The sequence below is a fragment of the Scyliorhinus torazame genome, chromosome 12, assembly GCF_047496885.1.
Source record: "Scyliorhinus torazame isolate Kashiwa2021f chromosome 12, sScyTor2.1, whole genome shotgun sequence".
Classification (NCBI taxonomy): domain Eukaryota; kingdom Metazoa; phylum Chordata; class Chondrichthyes; order Carcharhiniformes; family Scyliorhinidae; genus Scyliorhinus; species Scyliorhinus torazame.
In genome coordinates this window covers 183597413-183618893 of record NC_092718.1, presented here as the reverse complement: position 1 = coordinate 183618893, position 21481 = coordinate 183597413, and the positions used below count along the sequence as shown (strand labels likewise).

Below are 21481 nucleotides of genomic sequence, written 5' to 3'. Positions count from 1 at the left end.
CCGCTCCCTCCAAAGAGGTATACCATGGGCCCGGTAGTGGCGGCTACCCTCAAAATCTGGGGGAGTGGAGGCGGCACAGGGGGGAAGTTGGGGCCTCTGTGTGGACCCCAATACGGGGGAACCATCGGTTCGTCCCAGGGAGAACAGATGGAGGGTTTACGGGGTGGCACGGGACAGGGATACGAAGGTTGGGAGACCTGTTTGTGGACGGGAAGTTTGCAAGCCTGGGTGAGCTGGAGGAGAAGTATGGGCTCCCCCCGGGGAACACCTTCAGATACTTACAGGTAAGGGCGTTTGCCAGGCGGCAGGTGGTGGAATTCCCACGGCTGCTGCCACACACTGTACAGGACAGGGTGCTCTCGGGGTGGGGGGGGGGGGGGAAGATCTCGGAAACTTACCAGGTGATGCAGGAGGAGGAGGAGGCCTCAGTGGTGGAGGTGAAAGGTAAGTGGGAGGAGGAGTTGGGAGAGGAGATCGAAGAAGGGACGTGGGCAGGTGTCCTTGGGAGGGTGAACTCTTCCTTTTTGTGCGTGAGGCTCAGCCTCATACAGTTTAAGGTGCTGCAAAAGGCACACATGACCGGGACAAGGATGAGCCGGTTCTTTGGGGGTGAGGACAGGTGTGTTAGGTGTTCAGGGAGCCCAGCGAATCACAGCCGTATGTTCTGGGCATGCCCAGCGCTGGAGGAATTTTGGAGGGGTGTAGCGAGGACGGTGTCGAAGGTGGTATGTTCTAGGGTCAAGCCTGGCTGGGGGCGCGCAATATTTCGGGTGGCAGAGGAGCCGAGAGTGCAGGAGGCGAAAGAGGCCAGTATTCTGGCCTTTGCGTCCCTGGTAGCCCGGCGGAGGATTCTTCTTCAGTGGAAGGATAGAACATTACAGCGCAGTACAGGCCCTTCGGCCCTCGATGTTGCACCGACCTGTGAAACCACTCCAAAGCCCATCTACACTAGTCCCTTCTCGTCCATATGTCTATCCAATGACCCTTTGAATGCCCTTAGTGTTGGCGAGTCCACTACTGTTGCAGGCAGGGCATTCCACGCCCTTGCTACTGTCTGAGTAAAGAACCTACCTCTGACATCTGTCTTATATCTATCTCCCCTCAATTTGTAGCTGTGTCCCCTCGTGCTAGACATCACCATCCGAGGAAAAAGGCTCTCAGTGTCCACCCTATCCAATCCTCTGATAATCTTGTATGCCTCAATTAAGTCACCTCTTAACCTTCTCTCGAACGAAAACAGCCTCAAGTCCCTCAGCCTTTCCTCATAAGATCTTCCCTCCATACCAGGCAACATTCTGGTAAATCTCCTCTGCACCCTTTCCAATGCTTCCACATCCTTCCTATAATGCGGCGACCAGAATTGCACGCAATACTCCAAATGCGGCCGCACCAGAGTTTTGCACAGCTGCACCATGACCTCATGGCTCCGAAACTCAATCCCTCTACCAATAAAAGCTAACACGCCGTATGCCTTCTTAACAACCCTCTCAACCTGGGTGGCAACTTTCAGGGATCTATGTACATGGACACCGAGATATCTCAGCTCATCCACACTACCAAGAATCTTACCATTAGCCCAGTACTCTGTCTTCCTGTTATTCCTTCCAAAATGAATCACCTCACACTTTTCTGCATTGAACTCCATTTGCCACCTCTCAGCCCCGCTCTGCAGCTTATCTATGTCCCTCTGTAACTTGTAACATCCTTCTGCACTGTCCACAACTCCACCGACTTTAGTGTCATCTGCAAATTTACTCACCCATCCTTCTACGCCCTCCTCCAGGTCATTTATAAAAATGACAAACCGCAGTGGCCCCAAAACAGATCCTTGTGGTACATCACTAGTAACTTGACTCCAGTCTGAACATTTCCCATCAACCACCCCCCTTTGTCTTCTTCCAGCTAGCCAATTTCTGATCCAAACTGCTAAATCACCCTGAATCCCATGCCTCTGTATTTTCTGCAGTGGCCTACCATGGGGGAACCTTATCAAAAGCTTTACTGAAATCCATATACACCACATCAACTGCTTTACCCTCGTCCACCTGTTTGGTTACCTTCTCAAAGAACTCAATAAGGTTTGTGAGGCACGACCTACCCTTCACAAAACCGTGTTGACTATCCCTAATCAAATTATTCCTTTCCAGATGATTATACATCCTATCTCTTATAAACCTTTCCAATATTTTGCCCACAACAGAAGTAAGGCTCACTGGTCTATAGTTACCGGGGTTGTCACTACTCCCCTTCTTGAACAAGGGGACAACATTTGCTATCCTCCAGTCTTCTGGCACTATTCCTGTAGCCAAAGATAACTTAAAGATCAAAGCCAAAGGCTCAGCAATTTCCTCCCTAGCTTCCCAGAAAATCCTAGGACAAATCCCATCCGGCCTAGGGGACCTATCTATTTTCACACTTTCCAGAATTGCTAACACCTCCTCCTTATGAACCTCAAGCCCTTCTAGTCTAATAGCGTGAATCTCAGTATTCTCCTCGACAACATTGTCTTATTCCTGTGTGAAAACTGACAAAATATTCATTTAGCACCTCTCCTATCTCCTTGGACTCCAAACACATCTTCCCGCTACTGTCCTTGACTGGCCCTACTCTTACCCTAGTCATTCGTTTATTCCTGACATATCTATAGAAAGCTTTAGGGTTATCCTTGATCCTACCTGCCAAAGACTTCTCATGTCCCCTCCTGGCTCTTCTTAGCTCTCTCTTTAGGTCCTTCCTAGCTAACTTGTAACACTTGAGCGCCCTAACTGAACCTTCATGTCTCATCTTTACAGAAGCCTCCTTCTTCCTCTTGACAAGTGTTTCGACTGCTTTTGTAAACCACGGTTCCCTTGCTCGACCACCTCCTCCCTGCCAGACAGGTACATACTTATCAAGGACACGCAGTAGCTGTTCCTTGAACAAGCTCCACATTTCCATTGTGCCCATCCCCTGCAGTTTTCCTCTCCATCCGATGCGTCCTAAGTCTTGCCTCATCGCATCATAATTGCCTTTCCCCCAGATATAACTCTTGCCCTGCGGTATATACCTATCCCTTTCCATCACTAAAGTAAACGCAACCGAATTGTGGTCACTTTCACCAAAGTGCTCACCTACCTCCAAATCTAACACCTGTCCTGGTTCATTACCCAGTACCAAATCCAATATGGCCTCGCCTCTCATTGGCCTATCAACATACTGTGTCAGGAAACCCTCCTGCACACATTGGACAAAAACAGACCCATCTAAAGTACTCGAACTATAGCGTTTCCAGTCAATATTTGGAAAGTTAAAGTCTCCCATAACAACAACCCTGTTGCTTTCGCTCCTGTCCAGAATCATCTTTGCAATCCTTTCCTCTACATCTCTGGAACTTTTTGGAGGCCTATAGAAAACCCCTAACAGGGTGACCTCTCCTTTCCTGTTTCTAACCTCAGCCCATACTACCTCAGTAGACGAGTCCTCATCAAACGTCCTTTTTGCCACCGTAATACTGTCCTTGACTAACAATGCCACCCCTCCCCCTCTTTTACCACCTTCCCCGAGCTTACTGAAATATCTAAACTCCGGCACCTGCAACAACCATTCCTGTCCCTGCTCTATCCATGTCTCCGAAATGGCCACAACATCGAAGCCCCAGGTACCAACCCATGCCGCAAGTTCACCCACCTTATTCCGGATGCTCCTGACATTGAAGAAGACACACTTTAAACCACCTTCCTGCCTGCCGGTACACTCCTGCAACTTTGAAACCTTACTCATGACCTCACTACTCTCAACCTCCTGTATACTGGAGCTACAATTCAGGTTCCCAAGCCCCTGCTGAACTAGTTTAAACCCTCCCGAAGAGCATTAGCAAATTTCCCCCCCCCCAGGATATTGGTATCCCTCTGGTCCAGGTGTAGACCATCCCGTTTGTAGAGGTCCTACTGACCCAGAATGAGCCCCAATTGTCCAGAAATCTGAAACCCTCCCTCCTGTACCATCCATGTAGCCACGTGTTCAACTCCTCTCTCTCCCTATTCCTCGTCTCGCTATCACGTGGCACGGGTAACAACCCAGAGATAACTCTGTTTGTCCTAGATCTAAGTTTCCACCTTAACTCTCTGAATTCCTGCCTTACATCCCTATCCCTTTTCCTACCTATGTCGTTGGTACCTATGTGGACCACGACTTGCTGCTGCTCCCCCTCCCCCTTAAGGATCCCGAAAACACGATCCGAGACACCACGCACCCTGGCACCTGGGAGGCAACACACAAACCGCGAGTCTCTCGTTCCCACAGAATTTCCTATCTATCCCCCTAACTATGGAGTCTCCAATGACTAATGCTCTACTCCTCTCCCCCCTTCCCTTCTGAGCAACAGGGACAGACTCCGTGCCAGAGACCTTTACCCCTGGTAAGTCTCTCTCTCTTTCTCCCCCCCCCCCCCCCCCCCCCAAACAGTATCCAAAGCGGTACACTTGTTACTAAGGGGAACGACCACAGGGGATCCCTGTACTGACTGCCTCCTCCCAGCCCCTCTCACCGTCATCCATCTATCTTTATTCTTCGGAGTAACTACATCCCTGAAGCTTCTATCTATGACCACCACTGCCTCCCGAATGATCCGAGGCGGGGGGGGGTTACTTTATTTTTCTTCATTTACACTGGGGGATCTGAGGGGGTGTATATATTTACTATGTTTGCTTTGTGTTAAGTCGGGGTGTTAATTTATTATTTATGTACAGGGGGGAGGGGGGTATGGAGGGTTGTTTTATTGACTGTTTTTTATTTAACCCTGTTGGGTTCCTTTTTAATTTTGTTACTGATATTCTGTGAAAACGTTAATAAAAATTTTTTTTTTTTTTTAAAGTTTTTCTCCTGGCACTGGGAATAGCCAATTTGTTTCCTTCTGATTTATCTTTCTTTTTGGGCTACTGCATTAATCAGAACCTCTTATTTCCTTCAGGCTTTCTTAAGAGAACTGCAAATCTACTCAAAGTTTCTGAGGAGGGCCTTTTGGAACAGCTCAGAGTCCGGACTATTACAGCAGGCAGACAGCAACAAATCTTTAAAAAGCCGTGCTCTAAAAGAGAGTGTAGCACAAGAAGAGACTGTGTGGCCAAAGTCATCTATGCAAAGTAGGTGTCCGTTTACTGATTATTTGAAGCCATGCTGTATTTATTAATTCAATTGAGCAAAGTAGTTTACCCACTGGAAAAAAAACAACAGATGGGGCATTGGAACAATTGAAATGTTGAAATTCTTCTGCAGTTGACTGTGATTCTATGCTGGGCTTCCTGTTGGCTCAGTAAGTAAACATCCTCGAAATGTGACAGCGAATCATAGAATCCCTACAGTGCAGACGGAGATCATTTTGCCCATTTGATCCTTGGAAAGAGCACCCTACCTAGGCCCACACCTCCTCCTTATCTCCATAACCCCATCTAATCTTTTGGACACTAAGGGGCAATTTTGCATGGCCATTCACCTATCAGAGCACCTGGAGGAAACTCACGCAGACACGGGGAGAAAGTGCAAATTCCAAAGGACACTCACCCTAGGCCAGAATTGAACTTGGGTCCCAGGCGCTGTGAGGCAGCATTGCTAACCACAGTGCCACCTGCTGCCTGTAAAGCTAGCTAGACCATAGGCACTACAATTGGTAGAAATGAGATTGTCAAGGTCTTTAAAGTAAGGTGTTAAAACTATCTGTTTGTCAGTGATGCCATATGAAGTAATGCACGGAATTCTACAATATCTTGGTCATCATTTCTGCCTCAATTAGCACCAGTAATAGCTAGTTCGTCATTTGTCTAATTTTCTATTCGTGATATCTTGCTATGGACAAATTGTTTAGGTCAGCACATTGCAAATGTAATTAGTTAGATGTGAACTGCTTTGGAATATCCTAAAGCTGTAATAATGCATGTTTCTTTTTCTTCTCTATAAGGGGAAAGTTGAGAAAGCTCTTTAAATAACACTTTGTCACATCTTCAGGATAAGCAAAAATACTTTGCAGCCAATGAATGTCCTTTGGACTGTTGTCACTCTTAATAACTGTGGCATTCAACTTTCACACAGCAAGTGAATGAAGGGTCAGATAATCTTCACTGATGGTTTTAGTCAAGATAAGGTTAAAAACCAGGACACTGGGAGAACTTCCCATGCCTTTCAATTACGCCATGCGATCCATTACAGTGGCTGGTTTAGCACGCTGGGCTAAATCGCTGGCTTTGAAAGCAGACCAAGGCAGGCCAGCAGCACGGTTCAATTCCCGTACCAGCCTTCCCAAACAAGCGTCGGAATGTGGCGACTAGGGGCTTTTCACAGTAACTTCATTTGAAACCTACTTGTGACAATAAGCGATTTTCATTTCATCTCATCTGAGTTGGAAGATGGATCTGCATAGCTCCTTCAGTACAAAATTGACATTACCAGAGTGACAAACTTACACGTACGAATCTGTTGAAATATGAATCTGCTGAAATATCTATCTTTTCTAGTCTTGATATTGTTCATTTCTAATATTTTTGTTTTGGGTATTTTGCAGGTTGTTTGACTGGCTGGTAAAAGTAATAAATGGCTCCATATGCTCAGATTCTTTCAGGTGGACAAATTTTATAGGTATTTATGATAACTTTACAAAATTGAAATCTTGAAGTAATCCTTTTCGTGACTTAATTTTACTGTTGAGTATTAAGCCAGTAGAACAAGGTAATATTTCAAATAAACTTCCAATCATAAAGGTGATCTTGCAGGAGAACGAAAGGGGCGATCACTTGCTGGAAGTCTTCCGTTTCACAGAGAAAAATATTACACAAAGTTCCTGGTTTTAAAAATGTATCATTTGTTTGAAATCTACTTCATTGAGTTTTATTGTTATTCCCTGTGGGTTTGATCACTAGTTCGAGGCTTTGTCAAGTGTCCATTCATTTTATTCAGACAAGTGGTTTATTACTTCTGATCACTCAAATGACCTCTTACTACCTCCTGGGATTTTTTAATAGAACATTTTGCAATACTTTGCTAGTAAATTGGTTCCAGACATTACCTGTGGAAAATGGTGATTGGTCATAGAGTTTCACCTTGGCATCTCTTGCTTTACATTTTACTTATAAATTAAGCATTAACTCTACATTTTACCTATAAATTAAGCATTAATTCTGGAGCCAGGTCGTTGGATATATTCAAGAGGGAGCTGGACGTGGCCCTTGCGGCTAAAGCGATCAAGGGGTATGGAGAGAAAGTGGGAGTGGGATACTGAATTTGCATGATTAGCCATGATCGTATTGAATGGTGGTGCAGGCTCGAAGGGTCGAATGGCCTATTCCACCTATTTTCTATGTTTCTACACATCTAGTAGCTTGCGCAAGAATGGAATCAAGCATTTCTCGAGGGACAAATGGTGGAACTTGAATTTTTTTAAATGTTGTTAAATTTTTATCTTTGTGATATGTGCCATCTAATTTCCACTTTACATTTTTGAAAAGACCTCAGTCCTGCACTGTTGTGAATGTTATGCATTTGAGAAAAAACTATGATGTTCAACACTTTCTTGTTTGTGCAGGTTTGTTGGATGTATATGGATTTGAGTCATTTCCACAAAATAACCTGGAACAGCTTTGTATTAACTATGCAAATGAAAAGCTTCAACAGCACTTTGTGGCACATTATCTCAAAGCACAGCAGGTACTCCAACTCAACGATTCAGTATACCTTTAGCTTGGCATAACACAGACACTTCACCTAGAATTTTTGCAGTACATTATGGGCGTCTTGGAAGTAATAAAACATCTACAATTAAATTCAATGAATTGGCAAAATCCTGTTGGGATTCAATGGGAGACTTGAAGTTTTAAACTAAGGATCTGTTAAAATTAGATGTAGGAGTTCCAGATTTTTTTCCAGGCATGAAATAGCACATGAAGCTCAGTGGTCAACTGATCTGTCCTTCAATTCTGTATGTATACACTTGTCTTCCCAATCTCCCTTATACTCAAATGATCTCTCAAAAGCACTATAGAAACTAGTAGATACTATGGAATCTTTCTGATGTACAAGTTTTAAAATTAATATTCAATTGCTTATTAGGTTAAATTGTTTATCCCTAAACCCAGTAACATTTGATTGAATCTATTCAGGTAACTTTTGTACGGTGAGATTACAAATAGATGTAATTCCATTAAACCCACATATAAGACCAGGGAAGTAATGCGAGACTGTTAATAACATATTCAAACAGGCTATTTTCGCAAATCGAGATTTGGCTCAGGTCTCTGGAAAATTTGCTACTTTTTTTATATTTTAAGTTTTTTCACTCCTGTTATCCTATCTTTTTAGGAAGAATACGCCGCGGAGGGCCTGGAGTCGTCCTTTGTTAGTTACCAGGATAATCAGAGCTGTTTAGATCTGATTGAGGGAAATCCCATCAGCATCTTTTCCCTTTTAAATGAGGTTGGCAGTTTCTTCAACTCATCTTTTGTAAGCGTGCATAGAGTAGAAAGCACAGATTGAAAGGTTACAATGGTTTGGTTAGTTGTTACTTGTTACAAACTTGTTGGTTAATTTGTCCCATTAGATTTATCATTTAAAATAAAATAACATTTGATTTACCTTTAAGCCTTTAGTGAGGGAAGGGAGTGGAGTAGGAAGCACAAGTTTCAGTGAACCAATTATCTTTAGTTGTATCGGACTTCTCCAAACTCTTGTGACAGGGTGTGGCACTGTGTACTGCTGAAATCAATACTCATCAGTCTTCTCATTTTTTCTTTCCCAGTTGCTCAAAACTTTTGAATTTCTTACCTCCTTCAGTCTTTAATTTTGCCTACAATCTTCATACATTCATAATGCAGTCCAAATCCAGCTGTCCAAACACTGGACATTTTTAGAATGTGCCATGCATCAATTTTGATTGAGTAAAGTTTAAAAACAATTATTTACCAGGCCAATTTGGCCAGGCAGTGCATTAGTGGTGTGTCGTGCCTGACTAGTTATCACCTTCGCTGCTTGCACACCGGTCTATTTCCGCACTCCGAGTGGCCCTTGATCCCATGCAATCCGGCTTAACCCAAACTGCCTGACCGGAAATGTGGCAAGACCTGAAAACTGGCACCGCCTCCGTCTCGAGCTTGCTGGTTTTAAGACACTGTACCGGTACAAACCTCATGCTGCTTAATAGGTACGTTGTATTTTGCCTGTCTTTTACATTTCAAATTTGCTGTCCTGTGAAGTACCTATTTAGCTCAGTGATAGCTCTCTCACCCAAGTTCAGGGGTCAAATGTTCAAATCTCACCCCAGGATTTGAACACTTAATGTAGGCTGACACACTTCAATACACTACTGAAACAGTGCTGCACTGTCAGGATGGGATATTAAATCTATCTTCTACATGCTTATTCAGATGGATCTAAAAGGTTCAATGGAAATACCCGAGGAACAGCATCAAAACTAACATTTCTCCGTCAAATTTACTGCATAGAAAAGGTACAACTGGTCTGTTCCAATGTTCATGCTCCATATAGGCCTACTTCATCTCGCCCTTTCTACATAGCTTTCTATTCCCTTAACCCTCATGTATTTATCTAGCTTCCTCTTAAAGACATCTATGCTATTTGTCTCAACTATTCTATTTGGTAGCAAGTTCCACACTCCACATTTATCCATCAAAAGACACCATGAAAACTATTGATTAATCATTTCTAAGTTTGTGTGTAAACTGGCTGACCTGCTTGCGTAACACCATAAAATATTATCCATGGGTTAACAAATCATTTGGCTGTCCTGAGGACATGGAAGGGATTTTATAAATGGAAGTTTGTTATTAATTTTTTGTTGTTTCTGTTGTTTGTTCCTTTTCATTGTTTCTTTCAGCATTCGTTTATTGTTTCCCACAAGCCTAAGTTTGTATATTTGAAATTGGAAATGAGGTGCGTCGACCTGTATAATAATCTTTATTATTGTCACAAGTAGGCTTACATCAACACTGCAATGAAGTTACTGTGAAAAGCCCTTAGTCGCCACATTCCAAAGTCTGGAATGGAGGGAGAATTCAGAATGTCCAAATTATCTAACCTGCATGTCTTTGGACTGTGGGAGGAAACTGGGGCACCCAGAAGAAACCCACGCAGACACAGGGAGAACGTGCAGCCTCCGCTCAGACAGTGACTTAAACTGGGAATCGAACCTGGGACCCTGGCGCTGTGAAGCAACAGTGCTAATCACTGTGCTACCATGCCACCCATAAATTGTCAGTGCAGGTCTATTGGATTGATAAAGTGAATTGAGGTGCTGTAGTACTAGTCTGTTTTTATTAGACTTCCAGATAAGTATTTACTCCCACAGCCTGGCTGTTGTGAATAGATTTAGATTTATTGTCACGTGTACCGAGGTATAGTGAAAAGTATTGTTCTGCGTACAATCCAGGCAGATCGCTCAATACATGAAAATATAGAACATATGATAAATACATAATCATAGGCAGCGTGAAGTATACGGTATATGCTACAATTGTAGAGAAGTTGCGTAGAAAGATCAGTTCAGTCCATAAGACTAGTTCAGCCCATAAGGGGGCAATTCAGGAGTCTGGTAACAGTGGGGAAGAAGCTGTTTTTGAGTCTATTAGTGTGTGTTCGCAAACTTCTGTATCTGCCTGATGGAAGAGGTTGAAAGAGAGAATAACCTGGGTGGGAGGAGTCTTTGACTATGCTGCCTGCTTTCCCAAGGCATATGAGCAGAACTAACATTTAATTATCTTTTATCAACTATTGTCAGGTAAAATTTCTTACTTGAATGGAAAATGTCATCTTAAAAGTTTAGCTCCACTAATTTCACTAACTTTGCCAAGAGCAGTGGTACATTTACTAGAACAGAAACAGCATTTTGCATTTACATGGTGTACACCACAAACAAACCTTTTGGCCCAACAGGTCTATGTGCCAGTGTCCATGTTCCCCCATGTAGCCTCCTCCCTACCAATATAATCTTGTCCTCCTTTCTCCCTCATGTGCTTATCTGCCTTTCCTTTAATTACTGCAGTGCTATTTGTCTCAAATACTCTTTGTGGTAACCTATTCCACATCATTGCCGGCATGTTTCTTTTAAAAGTTTCTCTAATTTTCCTATTGGATTTATCAGTGACTATACATCTACTATATTACATTGTTTCAGTCTCTTAAAGACCTTTATCAGGTCAACTATTAGGAAGGCTGAAGTCATTATTTTCAATCTCCAAGACCCATTCACCGACCACTCCTGAACAAAGTTTGTATGATGCTAATAACTCTTGATTTACGAAGGTCTGCTTGCATTGAATTCTGTATTGCGAAGCTTGTGTTGTGAAAATTCTAATACACCTAATGGTTGGCACAAGTTATAAAATTTTTTTTTACCAACCAGCTTGAGCCTTATTGCACAAAAATTGGTATAACTTCACTTCACTAACTCATGATTGGGTGGGGGGGGGGGGGTCACGAGGGAAGAATTATTTAATATTATGATTTTGTACCATTTTTTTTTTTCAAAAGTGAAATGGATTTTTGCCCCATTTCTGAATTTTAAAGAAGTTCCTACCAACATGGATGTTGTGATGCTTTATTTGTTTAAGAAATTATGGAGAGTGGATTGGGTATATAGTTAGTAAATGTTCCCTGATTTTTCATTTGAAGTTATTTTATGATCTCTTTTCCTGTAGGAGAGCCGCCTCAACCGACTTTCAGATGCAAACAAATTTAAAACTCGCCTTCAGGCAGCTTTGACAAGTAACCACTGTCTGAGCTGGGATATGTTTAGCAAGGATCCGAATTTCACAGTGACTCATTACGCCGGCAAGGTTAACTACCAGATTGAGGGAATGATGGAAAAGAACAAGGTAAGAACATTTTAATCTCCCTGAGACACTCACTGCAGACTCGGTTAATGAGGTATGATCCCAATTACAGTACAGTAGTTCCTCATTATTGCACTATATAGTGCCTGATGTATATGTAATGATCGTTTTCTCATGATTGTTTATATTTTTGCTTTGGTTTTGTACATCACCTAAAACGGAATTATGTGGAGTTTTGAAACAAATGCACAACACATGGATTTCTGTAGTGCGGTGGGAGTCGGGTATGATTTCTCAGCTACATTGTATTTTTCATCTTGGTCAGGACTATAGGAAAGCAATGAGCAAAGGTTAGGAATGGCCTCATTGTGGGGAGAAAATAGTGTTGTCTCAATTAATATCCTTTACTCTGACCAGGTGTATGGTGATTGTGTGGTTTGAAGGGCAGGAGACCGTATGCACTTTTATTTGTATTCAGCAAATAATTTTGATTTATTATTTTCAGTAGATGATGACATCAAATAATATTCTTTTGAAAATGTAACCATATCCAAAAAATAAGCTAGCGTAGTATTTTTGGTAATTTGAAGTTTATTTAGTGTAATTGTGCTCATCACTTATTCTCATGCACTTTTGAAAGTTCTTTAAAGAAATTCTGATGTAATATGCATTTCTTATTGCTCCCTCATTGATTAAAAAATTCAGTAAAAATATTTGTGAGGTGCCTTTTTGTGTCCCCTATTATGCTTAGTAAAGTCACTTCCTGGAACATGCCCAGATAACACACCTCTGTGGAAATTACACTGGCTCAGAAAGTCAGTGAGGCCCATTTCAGCCTAAAGTGTCAATACCTAAATCCGGAAACCATCCAGAATTGCATTCCTGGCTTGAATGGGACTTTTCAGAAACAAAGAAAGTAATGGTCTCAAATCTGTAGGGGGCTGGAAACAATCGAGGATTTGGTTCGTTACCATAAGGCCAACACCATATTTGGAAGGGAGCTGTAAGCAGCCACATGGTGAGGCAGCCATGTTTTTAGGCTGCCCCCTTCATTCAAACAGGCAGTCTGCAAAAATACCAAAAGAGATGGCACCTGCAACAAAACATTGGTCACTTTTGCCTTTAAAGACCTTGAGGCCATAATCTTAAAAGAGCCACCAAGCCTGATTTCATTTCCAAGAACATTTGACTACCTGTTTGTTGAGCTTCGTGATCTGCTGAGCATTCACCTCATCGAGGGAATCCTTCGATAATTTGGATATCTGACCAGTTATTTTAAAGCATCTGAACTACAGGAATGGAGAAGTACCTCTTTCTTTATTGGTCCCACAGTGACTGTTACATTACGAACCCAACATGTGAACCATGAACTATTATTTTGGTTTACAACTTGTAAAAGGATACTATTTTCTTTAACATAGTGTGTGTGTGAGTGCTGAGTGATTGGATTTCACATGGAATTTCAAGGTGAATGTGTGAATAAATAATCCTCTTTATTTAAACTCACAAAAGTTTACAGCTGTTATTCACTGACTACATGCTTGGGCACATACACTCTTTCCAAAATCACACTTATTATGAACAATAAGGGAAGTGGTGTCTGCAATAACCATCAAATATTGTGTTAATTACAATTTGTGTATATCAATAAGTAAACGCATTACTATTTTAACTATTTGAATATTGTACTAAATTCCATTTTAATGAAACACTTTTGTTAAGAGTTTTGTTAAGAGCTTTTTTGTTCATGTTGCTGTGGCCACCTTGTAACAAATGGACCATTTTAGACATTGGAAATCATTATGTTCTTGCTGCATTAGGATCCTGTCCCACCAGAGCTGGTGCAGTTGTTACAGAATTCTCTGGATACCTTTCTGAAGAAGCTATTTCCTTTTGAAATGAAAGAACAGAATGATAATAAAGCTCAACACAAAGCAGTTACTGTGGTCTCAAGATTTAAGGTCTGTTTGTATTAATACTGCATTTCTATACATGACGAATACAAAATGCGTCTCTTGTAGTTCTGTCCTGCAATATGTCTCTGCCTCTTCCTTCTCCTTTAGGGTTCACTGGAAAGGCTAATGCGTATATTGAACAGCACCACACCTCACTACATCAGATGCATCAAGCCTAATATGGACTGCAAACCTCTCCATTTCAAATCAGAGGAGGTACTGTCATAGAACAAGACAAATTGCTCACGATGAAAGTTATAAGCAATAAGATAGTTTGGGCTATTCAAATTAAACTGATAAAACTTAAATTAGTTTGACTTGGGATTGGTTATCTGTATGTTGTCACATCTGCTTTCAGAGGCTGTACAATAGAGTTTTGGTTAAAAAAAATTGTAGTTCGTTTTTACCATTTTAGGTGCATTATTGGACTGGTAGTTTAAAAATTGTTTTTGCCTACAGTTTCAAAATATTAATGTTAAATGGAGATACTAGTTTTATGAAGCTTTGGGTATTGTGTAATCGCCTTCAGTAAAGTGGTACTTCTGAGTAACATTTAATTTCCACAACTAAATTCTTTCACAATATTTCAAATCGATGCTTTGGCTGTATACAATTTTACTGTAGATGCACCATGGTGCAGCCAGAAAAAAATTTGCATCAAACATTTGAGAGTACTTGAGCTTTTTTTCATGAAGTGATCTGTTTGCTTTAGATTCTCAGCCAGCTCGAAGCTTGTGGTATAGTTGAAACAATCAACATCAGTGCAGTTGGATTCCCTATTAGGTACGTTAGCCGATTACCACGTTACCTTTCTCAAATGGTAAGAACTCATTGCTCCTTGTGTGTCATGTATTAATTGCCTGAGTGGAATAAGGGAACTTGAGCTCATTATAGACCTTGACATACGCCTAAAGCTTAATGGAACATAATATATAATAATTATGGCCTATTTGTTCCTGATGGGCTATGAATAACTAATTGTGGAAATCACTTCGTGAAGAAGTTCTAAATCGGACCAGTTAGACAGCGAATACTGATTGATTTGATGGCTGGTTCCTTTGGGAAGGATATCACAGTGTGAAATTTGCACTTCTATTTGACCTGGATTTTAAAACTCACTGTTTAACGAGGTATGCTTTGTAAACTGCATTTTTGTTCATATACGGTGTTTTGCAATTTAGGGTCCCATATCAGCATTTTTTGGAGCGCTATGGGCTTCTGAGAACATATTGGCAATGCCATTTTAAAAATGCAGCTAGCTTTAATGGATGCTCTCCTGCAAAAAAGAGGAAAGGTTTGTCATATTCATTCTGTTAATTTTAGGAGCAACATTTACAACATGAACTGTAATTCAGCTAAATTTCTCCTGTTTTAGTACTGTATTGATGCTGTAACCTTATAGTAAAATAACTTTATTTATATACTGTTAAGTTTAGTGCTGTGTTTTTATCACTGGTGCTATATTAGATTGTCCTCTTTAATTTTCTCTCCTTTTTCTTTTTTTTTTCTCTCTCTCGCTCTCTCTCTCTCTCTCCTTCCAGTTTCTCTCGATTTGAGTACACCAATTCCTGAATTTTCTGTTTGCTGCCTTCAGCTTGCTAATTGACTCAACTTTGCTGCGGTATCTCTGCTTTCTCACGTCTGCCTGTACTGGAGATGCTGTTGCCATGGAAATGGATATCGTTTGCCTTTGCAGGTTCATCATCAACAGATGGCAGCACTGAGGCTTTGCAAGTCACCGTGCAGGACATTCTCACTAATGTATTAACTGGCCAAAGTGCCATATCATCCTATATGCCAGCCGAGAACAGGTTATGTAGATCAATGATACATTGTGGCAACACAAAAGTGTTCATGACTTATATTATGGTAAGTTGCCCAAGTTAAAATTCTCTTTCTGGTTACAGATTTAATTTTTCATTAAAGAACAGGAATAGGCTATTCAAACCTGTCTACCATTCAAAGTCATGATATGAAACTCTCAAGTGCCTGCCCTGGCTTCATCTAGCTTAACATCCTTCGCTGGCAAAAACCTATCAATCTCAAACCTTAGAATTATTAACTGAGCTAGCATCTATTGCTTCTTGTGACAAGTTCTCCACACTTGCATCACTCTTTTTGTATGGAGAATGTTTCCTAACCTCTCTTATGCATGGCCTGGCTCTAATTTTAAGATTACATCCCTTTGTCTAAGACAGCGACTGAAGACGTTTGTCAATTTCTTTCCAAATCCAAAATAACTCCATTAAATCATTCCTAAGCCTTTTAATTTTCCAGGAAGTGCAAGTCTCGCTTATGGCATCTCTCCTCTCAATCTAACCTCAGAATCCTGGTAACATTCTGGTCAATCTGCGCTGCGCTGTGCTGGCAACGGAGCATTTCTAAGGTGCAATGCCCAAAACTGTATACAATACTAAGATATGGCCTAAGGAGGTCTTTGTATCGTTGTAACAAAAACTCTTCCCCTTTATATCCTATCCCTCTTACAATATAAATTAGCAATTTTTTTTGTACCCGACCCCTAAATCTCTATGGCCTTCACTAGAAGTGTCCTTACACCATTTAAAAAGAAAAAAGATCTATCTTTTTTGGTGTAAAATGGATGATCTCACACTTGCCTATGATGAATCCATCTGCCAGTTTTGCCCCTTCCTTCATGTATCAATGTCTTTGTAATTTTATAATTTTTTTCCTGCCTGTTTTATTAATTGAAGGGCCAGCATTTATTGCCCATCCCCAATTCCCCTTGAGCAGGTGGTGTTGGGCTGCCTTCTCGAACCACTACAGTCCATGTGGTGTAGGTATGCCACAGTGTTGTTAGGGAGGGGGTTCCAAGATTTTGACCTGGCAACAATGAAGGAACGGTGATATATTTCCAAGTCAGCATGGTGAGTGGCTTGGTGGGAACTTCCAGGTGGTGGTGTTCCCATGCATCTGCTGCTCTTGTCCTTCCGGTTAATAGAGATCGTGGGTTTGGAAGGTTCGGCCTAAAGAGCCTTGGTAAGTTCCTGTAGTGCACCTTGTAGATAGTACACCCTGCTGCTACAATGCTTTGGTGGTGGAGGGAGTGAATGTTTGTGGATGGCATGCCTATCAAGTGGGCTACTTTGTCCTGCATGGTGGCAAGCTTCTTGAGTGTTATTGGAGCTGCACTCATCCAAGCAAGTGGAGAGTATTCCATCACACTCCTGACTGTTATGCCACAAATCTTTGACCTGGATTAGCAAACTTGGGAATATGACTGTCTATTGCATTATTTAACTCATTAATAAGTATAATGAAATAATTAGGACCCCAGCAGAAATCCTTGTGCAATATCATCAATAATCTCCTTCCAATTTGAGTGCATCACCGTTATCCCAACTCCTAGTCTTCTACCACCTAACTAATCTCCTATCCAGGTCAACAATTTGCTTTCAATTTCATGAGCTTTAATTTTAATTAATGGTCTCTTATTTGAAATCTTCAAGTCCATGTAAACTACATTTGCTTGCTTACTACTTTTGAGCTGTAGTCATTACTGCAAAGCAAATTGTGAGGGGATGAAAATGTTTTAAATGGTTAGTAAATGTTTAAGTTATTAAATCCCTTTTAGCTCGAATTGCTTGAAAGTGCAAGGAGTCAAACACTTTCCAAGAAAGCACTTTGTATTCAATGTAGTTGGCGACGATATCGCCGGAGAAAATTAGCACGATTGAGACGAGCAGCAACTATCATTCAAGCAGGCAAGTGTTACACCCTTACAGCTGATTTTCTGAGAGATTTTAGTGTTGAAATGGAACGCAATTCATTTTAGGAATTAGTGTTTGCCTCAGTCGTTCTCACCTCTGGCTCATCAGGAAGTCTCCCTCTGCTCTGCCCAACAGGTTGTCTGAACTCCGCCTTGGAAGTGTGGAATTATTGTGACATTAGCTAATTATCTCATTTCCTGATTAACTATTGGAATTTTCTAGTTCGCATTAAATTAGGAAAATAACATGAAAGCTTTTTAGTGTCATTAAGAGCTGAATTGATATTCCCCTTCCATACAACACTGGAGTGAATTTGCAAATTAGATCCAAGCAAACATGGGGAACAGTTATAGGCCATTAAGCACCTCAAACCTGTTCCACTGTTCGGTAGATCAGAGGTCCATAGAATCCTGACAGTGCAGAGGAGGCCATTTGGCCCATCGAGTCTTCGCCAACCCGCCGAAAGAACACCCTACCATGGCCCACTACCCCATCACACACCCCCATAACCCCACTTAACAGTACATCTTTGGACTGTGGGAGAAAACTGGAGCACCCAGAGGAAACCCATGTAGATACGCGGAGAACATCTAAACTCCACACAGACAGTCACCCACAGCCATAATTGAACCCAGGTCCCTGGCACTGTGAGGCAACAGTGCACTGTACTTCAACGCCATTTATCTGTCTTTGATCTATAGTCCTTGATTTTCCTCTACCTAATGCAAATAGGTCCACCATGAAAATTTTAATTGATCTAGCAATCACAGCCTTTTTGGAGAGCGAGTTCCAGATTTCCATTACTTTTTATATAAAATATTGCTTCCTGATTTGACCCTTGACCTATCTCTAATTTGAAGATTATGCTTTCTTATTCTGTGTTCCCGTGGAGGAAATAGTTCCTCTGCATCTACTCTATTCAATCACTTTTTAACATTTCAAACATAAGAGAAATTATCTGTCAGCTGTAGAAACTTGAGGGATTATATCAACCAAGTATTTACAAGCTGTCACAATTTAACTCTTGTTTTAATTCTAGTCGATTTGTCCCAGACCAATATACCCTCATCTTTGCAGAGTTCCAATAATTCCCATAAGTGAATATAGTACCCCAGTTGGGGTGCATTGTCTGTACAACTGAAGCATAATTCTTTTCACCCCATTTGCCTTTCAATCACTTGAAATACAGGCTAGCATTTCACGAGCATTTTAACTACATTTTATACCTGCACACTACCTTTTTACTGATTTGTGTACACGGACTCCGAAAATACCTTGACTCCTCCGCAATTTATTTTTATTAATTTACGGGATGTTGGCGTCGCTGGCTAGGCCAGCATTTATTGCCCATCCCTAATTGCCCTTGAGAAGGTGGTGGTGGACTGCCTTGAACCGCTGCAATCCTGAGGTGTAGGTACACCCACCATGCTGTAAGGGAGTCAATTCCAGCATTTTGACCCAGCGACAGTGAAGGAACAGAACAGCGATATATTTCCAAGTCGGGATGGTGAGTCACTTAGAGGGGAACCTCCAGGTGATGGTGTTCCCATGTATCTGCTGCCCTTGTCCTTCTAGATGGTAGTGGTCATGGGTTTGGAAGGTGCTGTTGAGGAAACTTGTGAGTTCCTGCAGTGCTTCTTGTAAATGTACACGGCTGCCACTTTTCATCGGTGGTGGAGGGAGTGAATGTTTGTGGAAGGGGTACCAATTAAGTGGACTGCTTTGTCCAGGATAGTGTCCAGTTTCTTTAATGTTGTTGGCGCTGCACTCAACCAGGCAAGTGGAGAGCATCCCATCACAATCCTGACTTGTGCCTTGTAAATGCTGAACAGACTTTGGGGAATCAGCAGGTGAGTAACCCGCTGCAGGATTCCTTGTCTTTGAGCTGCTCTTGTAGCCATTGTATTTATATGATTGGTCCAATTCAGTTTCTTGTCAATGGCAAACCACAGGATGTTGATGGTCGGGGCTTCAGTGATGGTAATGCCATTGAAAGTCAATGGTTACATCCTCTCTTGTTGGAGATAGTCATTGCCTGGCACTTGTGTGGCGCAATTGTTATTTGCCACTTGTGAGCCCAAACCTGGCTATTATCCAGATCTTGCTGCATTTGGACATGGACTTCTTAGGCATCTGAGGAGTCCCGAATGGTGCTGAACATTATGAAGTCTGACCTCATGATGGAAGGAAAGTCATTAATGAAGCAGCTGAAGATGGTTGGGCCGAGGACATTTCCTCGAGGAACCACTGCAGTGCTGTCCTGGAGCCAAGATGATTGGCTTCCAACCACCACAACCATCTTCCTTTGTGCCAGGTATGATTCCAACCAGTGGAGAGTTTTCCCCCTAATTCCCATTGATTCTAGTTTTGCTAGGACTCCTTAATGCCATACTTGGTCAAATGCTGCCTTGATGTCAAGGGCAGCCAATCTCGCCTCACCTCTGGCATTCCAACCCTTTTGTCCATGTTTGAACCAAGGCTGTAATGAGATCAGAAGCTGTGTGTGACCCTGATGGAATGCAAACTGAGCATCCGTGAGCAGGTTATTGCTAAGTAAGTGCCACTTGATAATACTGTTGACGACTCCTTCCACCACTTTACTCATGATCGAGGGGAGACTGATGGGTTGCTAATTGGCTATGTTGGATTTGTTATGTTTTTTGTGTACAGGAGTTTTCCACATTGCCGGTTAGATGCCAGTGCTGTCGCTGTACGGGAACAGCTTGGCTAGGGTTGTGGCAATTTCTGGACCACAAGTTTTCAGTATTATTGCCAGAATTTTGTCAGGGCCCATAGCCTTTGCAGTATCCAGTTCTTTCAGCCATTTCTTGACACCACATGGAGTGAATCAGATTGGCTGGAGACTGACATCTGTGATGCTGGGGACCTTTGGAGGAGGCTGAGATGGATCATCCACTTGGCACTTCTGCTGAAGATTTTTGTGAAGATGGGGATATTTGTGGAGCCGCCGCCGCCTCCAGTGAGTTGTTTAATTGTCCACCACCATTCACGGTTGGATGTAGCAGGACTGCAGAGCTTAGATCTGATGTGTTTGTTGTGGAATCACTTAGTTCTGTCTATTACTTGCTGCTTATGCTGTTTGACACACAGGTAGTCCTGTGTTGTACTTTTAATCATGTTGACACCTCATTTTTTGGTATGCCTAATGTTGCTCCCAGCATGCTCTCTTGCACTCTTCATTGAACCAGGGTTGATCCCCTGACTTGGTGATAATGGGAGAGTGGGGGATATGCCGGGCCCTGAGGTTAGATTGTGGTTGAATACAATTCTGCTGCTGCTGATGGCCCACAGCGCCTCATGGATGCCCAGTCGTGAGTTGTTAGATCTGTTCGAAGTCTATCCCGTTTAGCATGGTGGTAGTGCTACGCAACACGATGGAGGGTATCCTCAATGTGAAGATGGGACTTTGTCTCCAGTAGGACTGTGCGGTGGTCACTTCTACCGATACTGTCATGGACAGATACATCTGCAGCAGGCAGATTGGTGAGGATGAGGTCAAATATGTTTTCCCCTTTTGGTTCCTTCACCACCTGCTCCAGTCCCAGTCTAGCAGCTATGTCCTTTAAGATCCCACCAGTTCGGTCTGCGGAGGTACTACCAATCAACTCTTGGCGATGGACATTGATGTCCCCCACCCAGAGCATATTCTGCGCTCTTGCCACACTCAGTGCTTCTTCCAAGTGGTGCTCAACATGGAGGAGTACTGATTCATCAGCTGATGGTGGTCGGTACATGGTAATCAACAGGGGGTTTCCTTGCCCATGTTTAACCTGAAGCCATGAGACTCGAGATGATGTTGAGGATTCCCAGGGCAACTTTCTCCCAACTGTATACCACTGTGCTGCCACCTCTGCTGGGTCTGTCCTGCCAGTGAGACAGGATATACCCAGGAATAGTGATAGTGGTGTCTGGGATATTGTCTGTAAGGTATGATTCTGTAAGTATGACTCTGTCAGGCTGTTGCTTA

The 21481-nt window shown here is 42.2% G+C and overlaps 1 protein-coding gene across 3 annotated transcripts in view; it reads left to right on the top strand.

The window, feature by feature from the left end:
- myo19 (myosin XIX) overlaps positions 1-21481 on the top strand; it is a 64379-nt gene that overhangs the window by 35346 nt on the left and 7552 nt on the right. For 2 of the 3 annotated variants that reach the window (XM_072469477.1, XM_072469476.1), the window contains exons 11-21: positions 4949-5120; positions 6533-6606; positions 7550-7671; positions 8323-8436; positions 11673-11849; positions 13628-13768; positions 13871-13978; positions 14475-14545; positions 14944-15056; positions 15459-15631; positions 17358-17487. In XM_072469477.1, coding sequence (XP_072325578.1) covers positions 4949-5120; positions 6533-6606; positions 7550-7671; positions 8323-8436; positions 11673-11849; positions 13628-13768; positions 13871-13978; positions 14475-14545; positions 14944-15056; positions 15459-15631; positions 17358-17487 — 1395 coding nt within the window. Of the gene's footprint in view, positions 1-4948; positions 5121-6532; positions 6607-7549; positions 7672-8322; positions 8437-11672; positions 11850-13627; positions 13769-13870; positions 13979-14474; positions 14546-14943; positions 15057-15303; positions 15632-17357; positions 17488-21481 lie in introns of those variants that run through there. The other variant, XM_072469478.1, reaches the window with a different exon arrangement.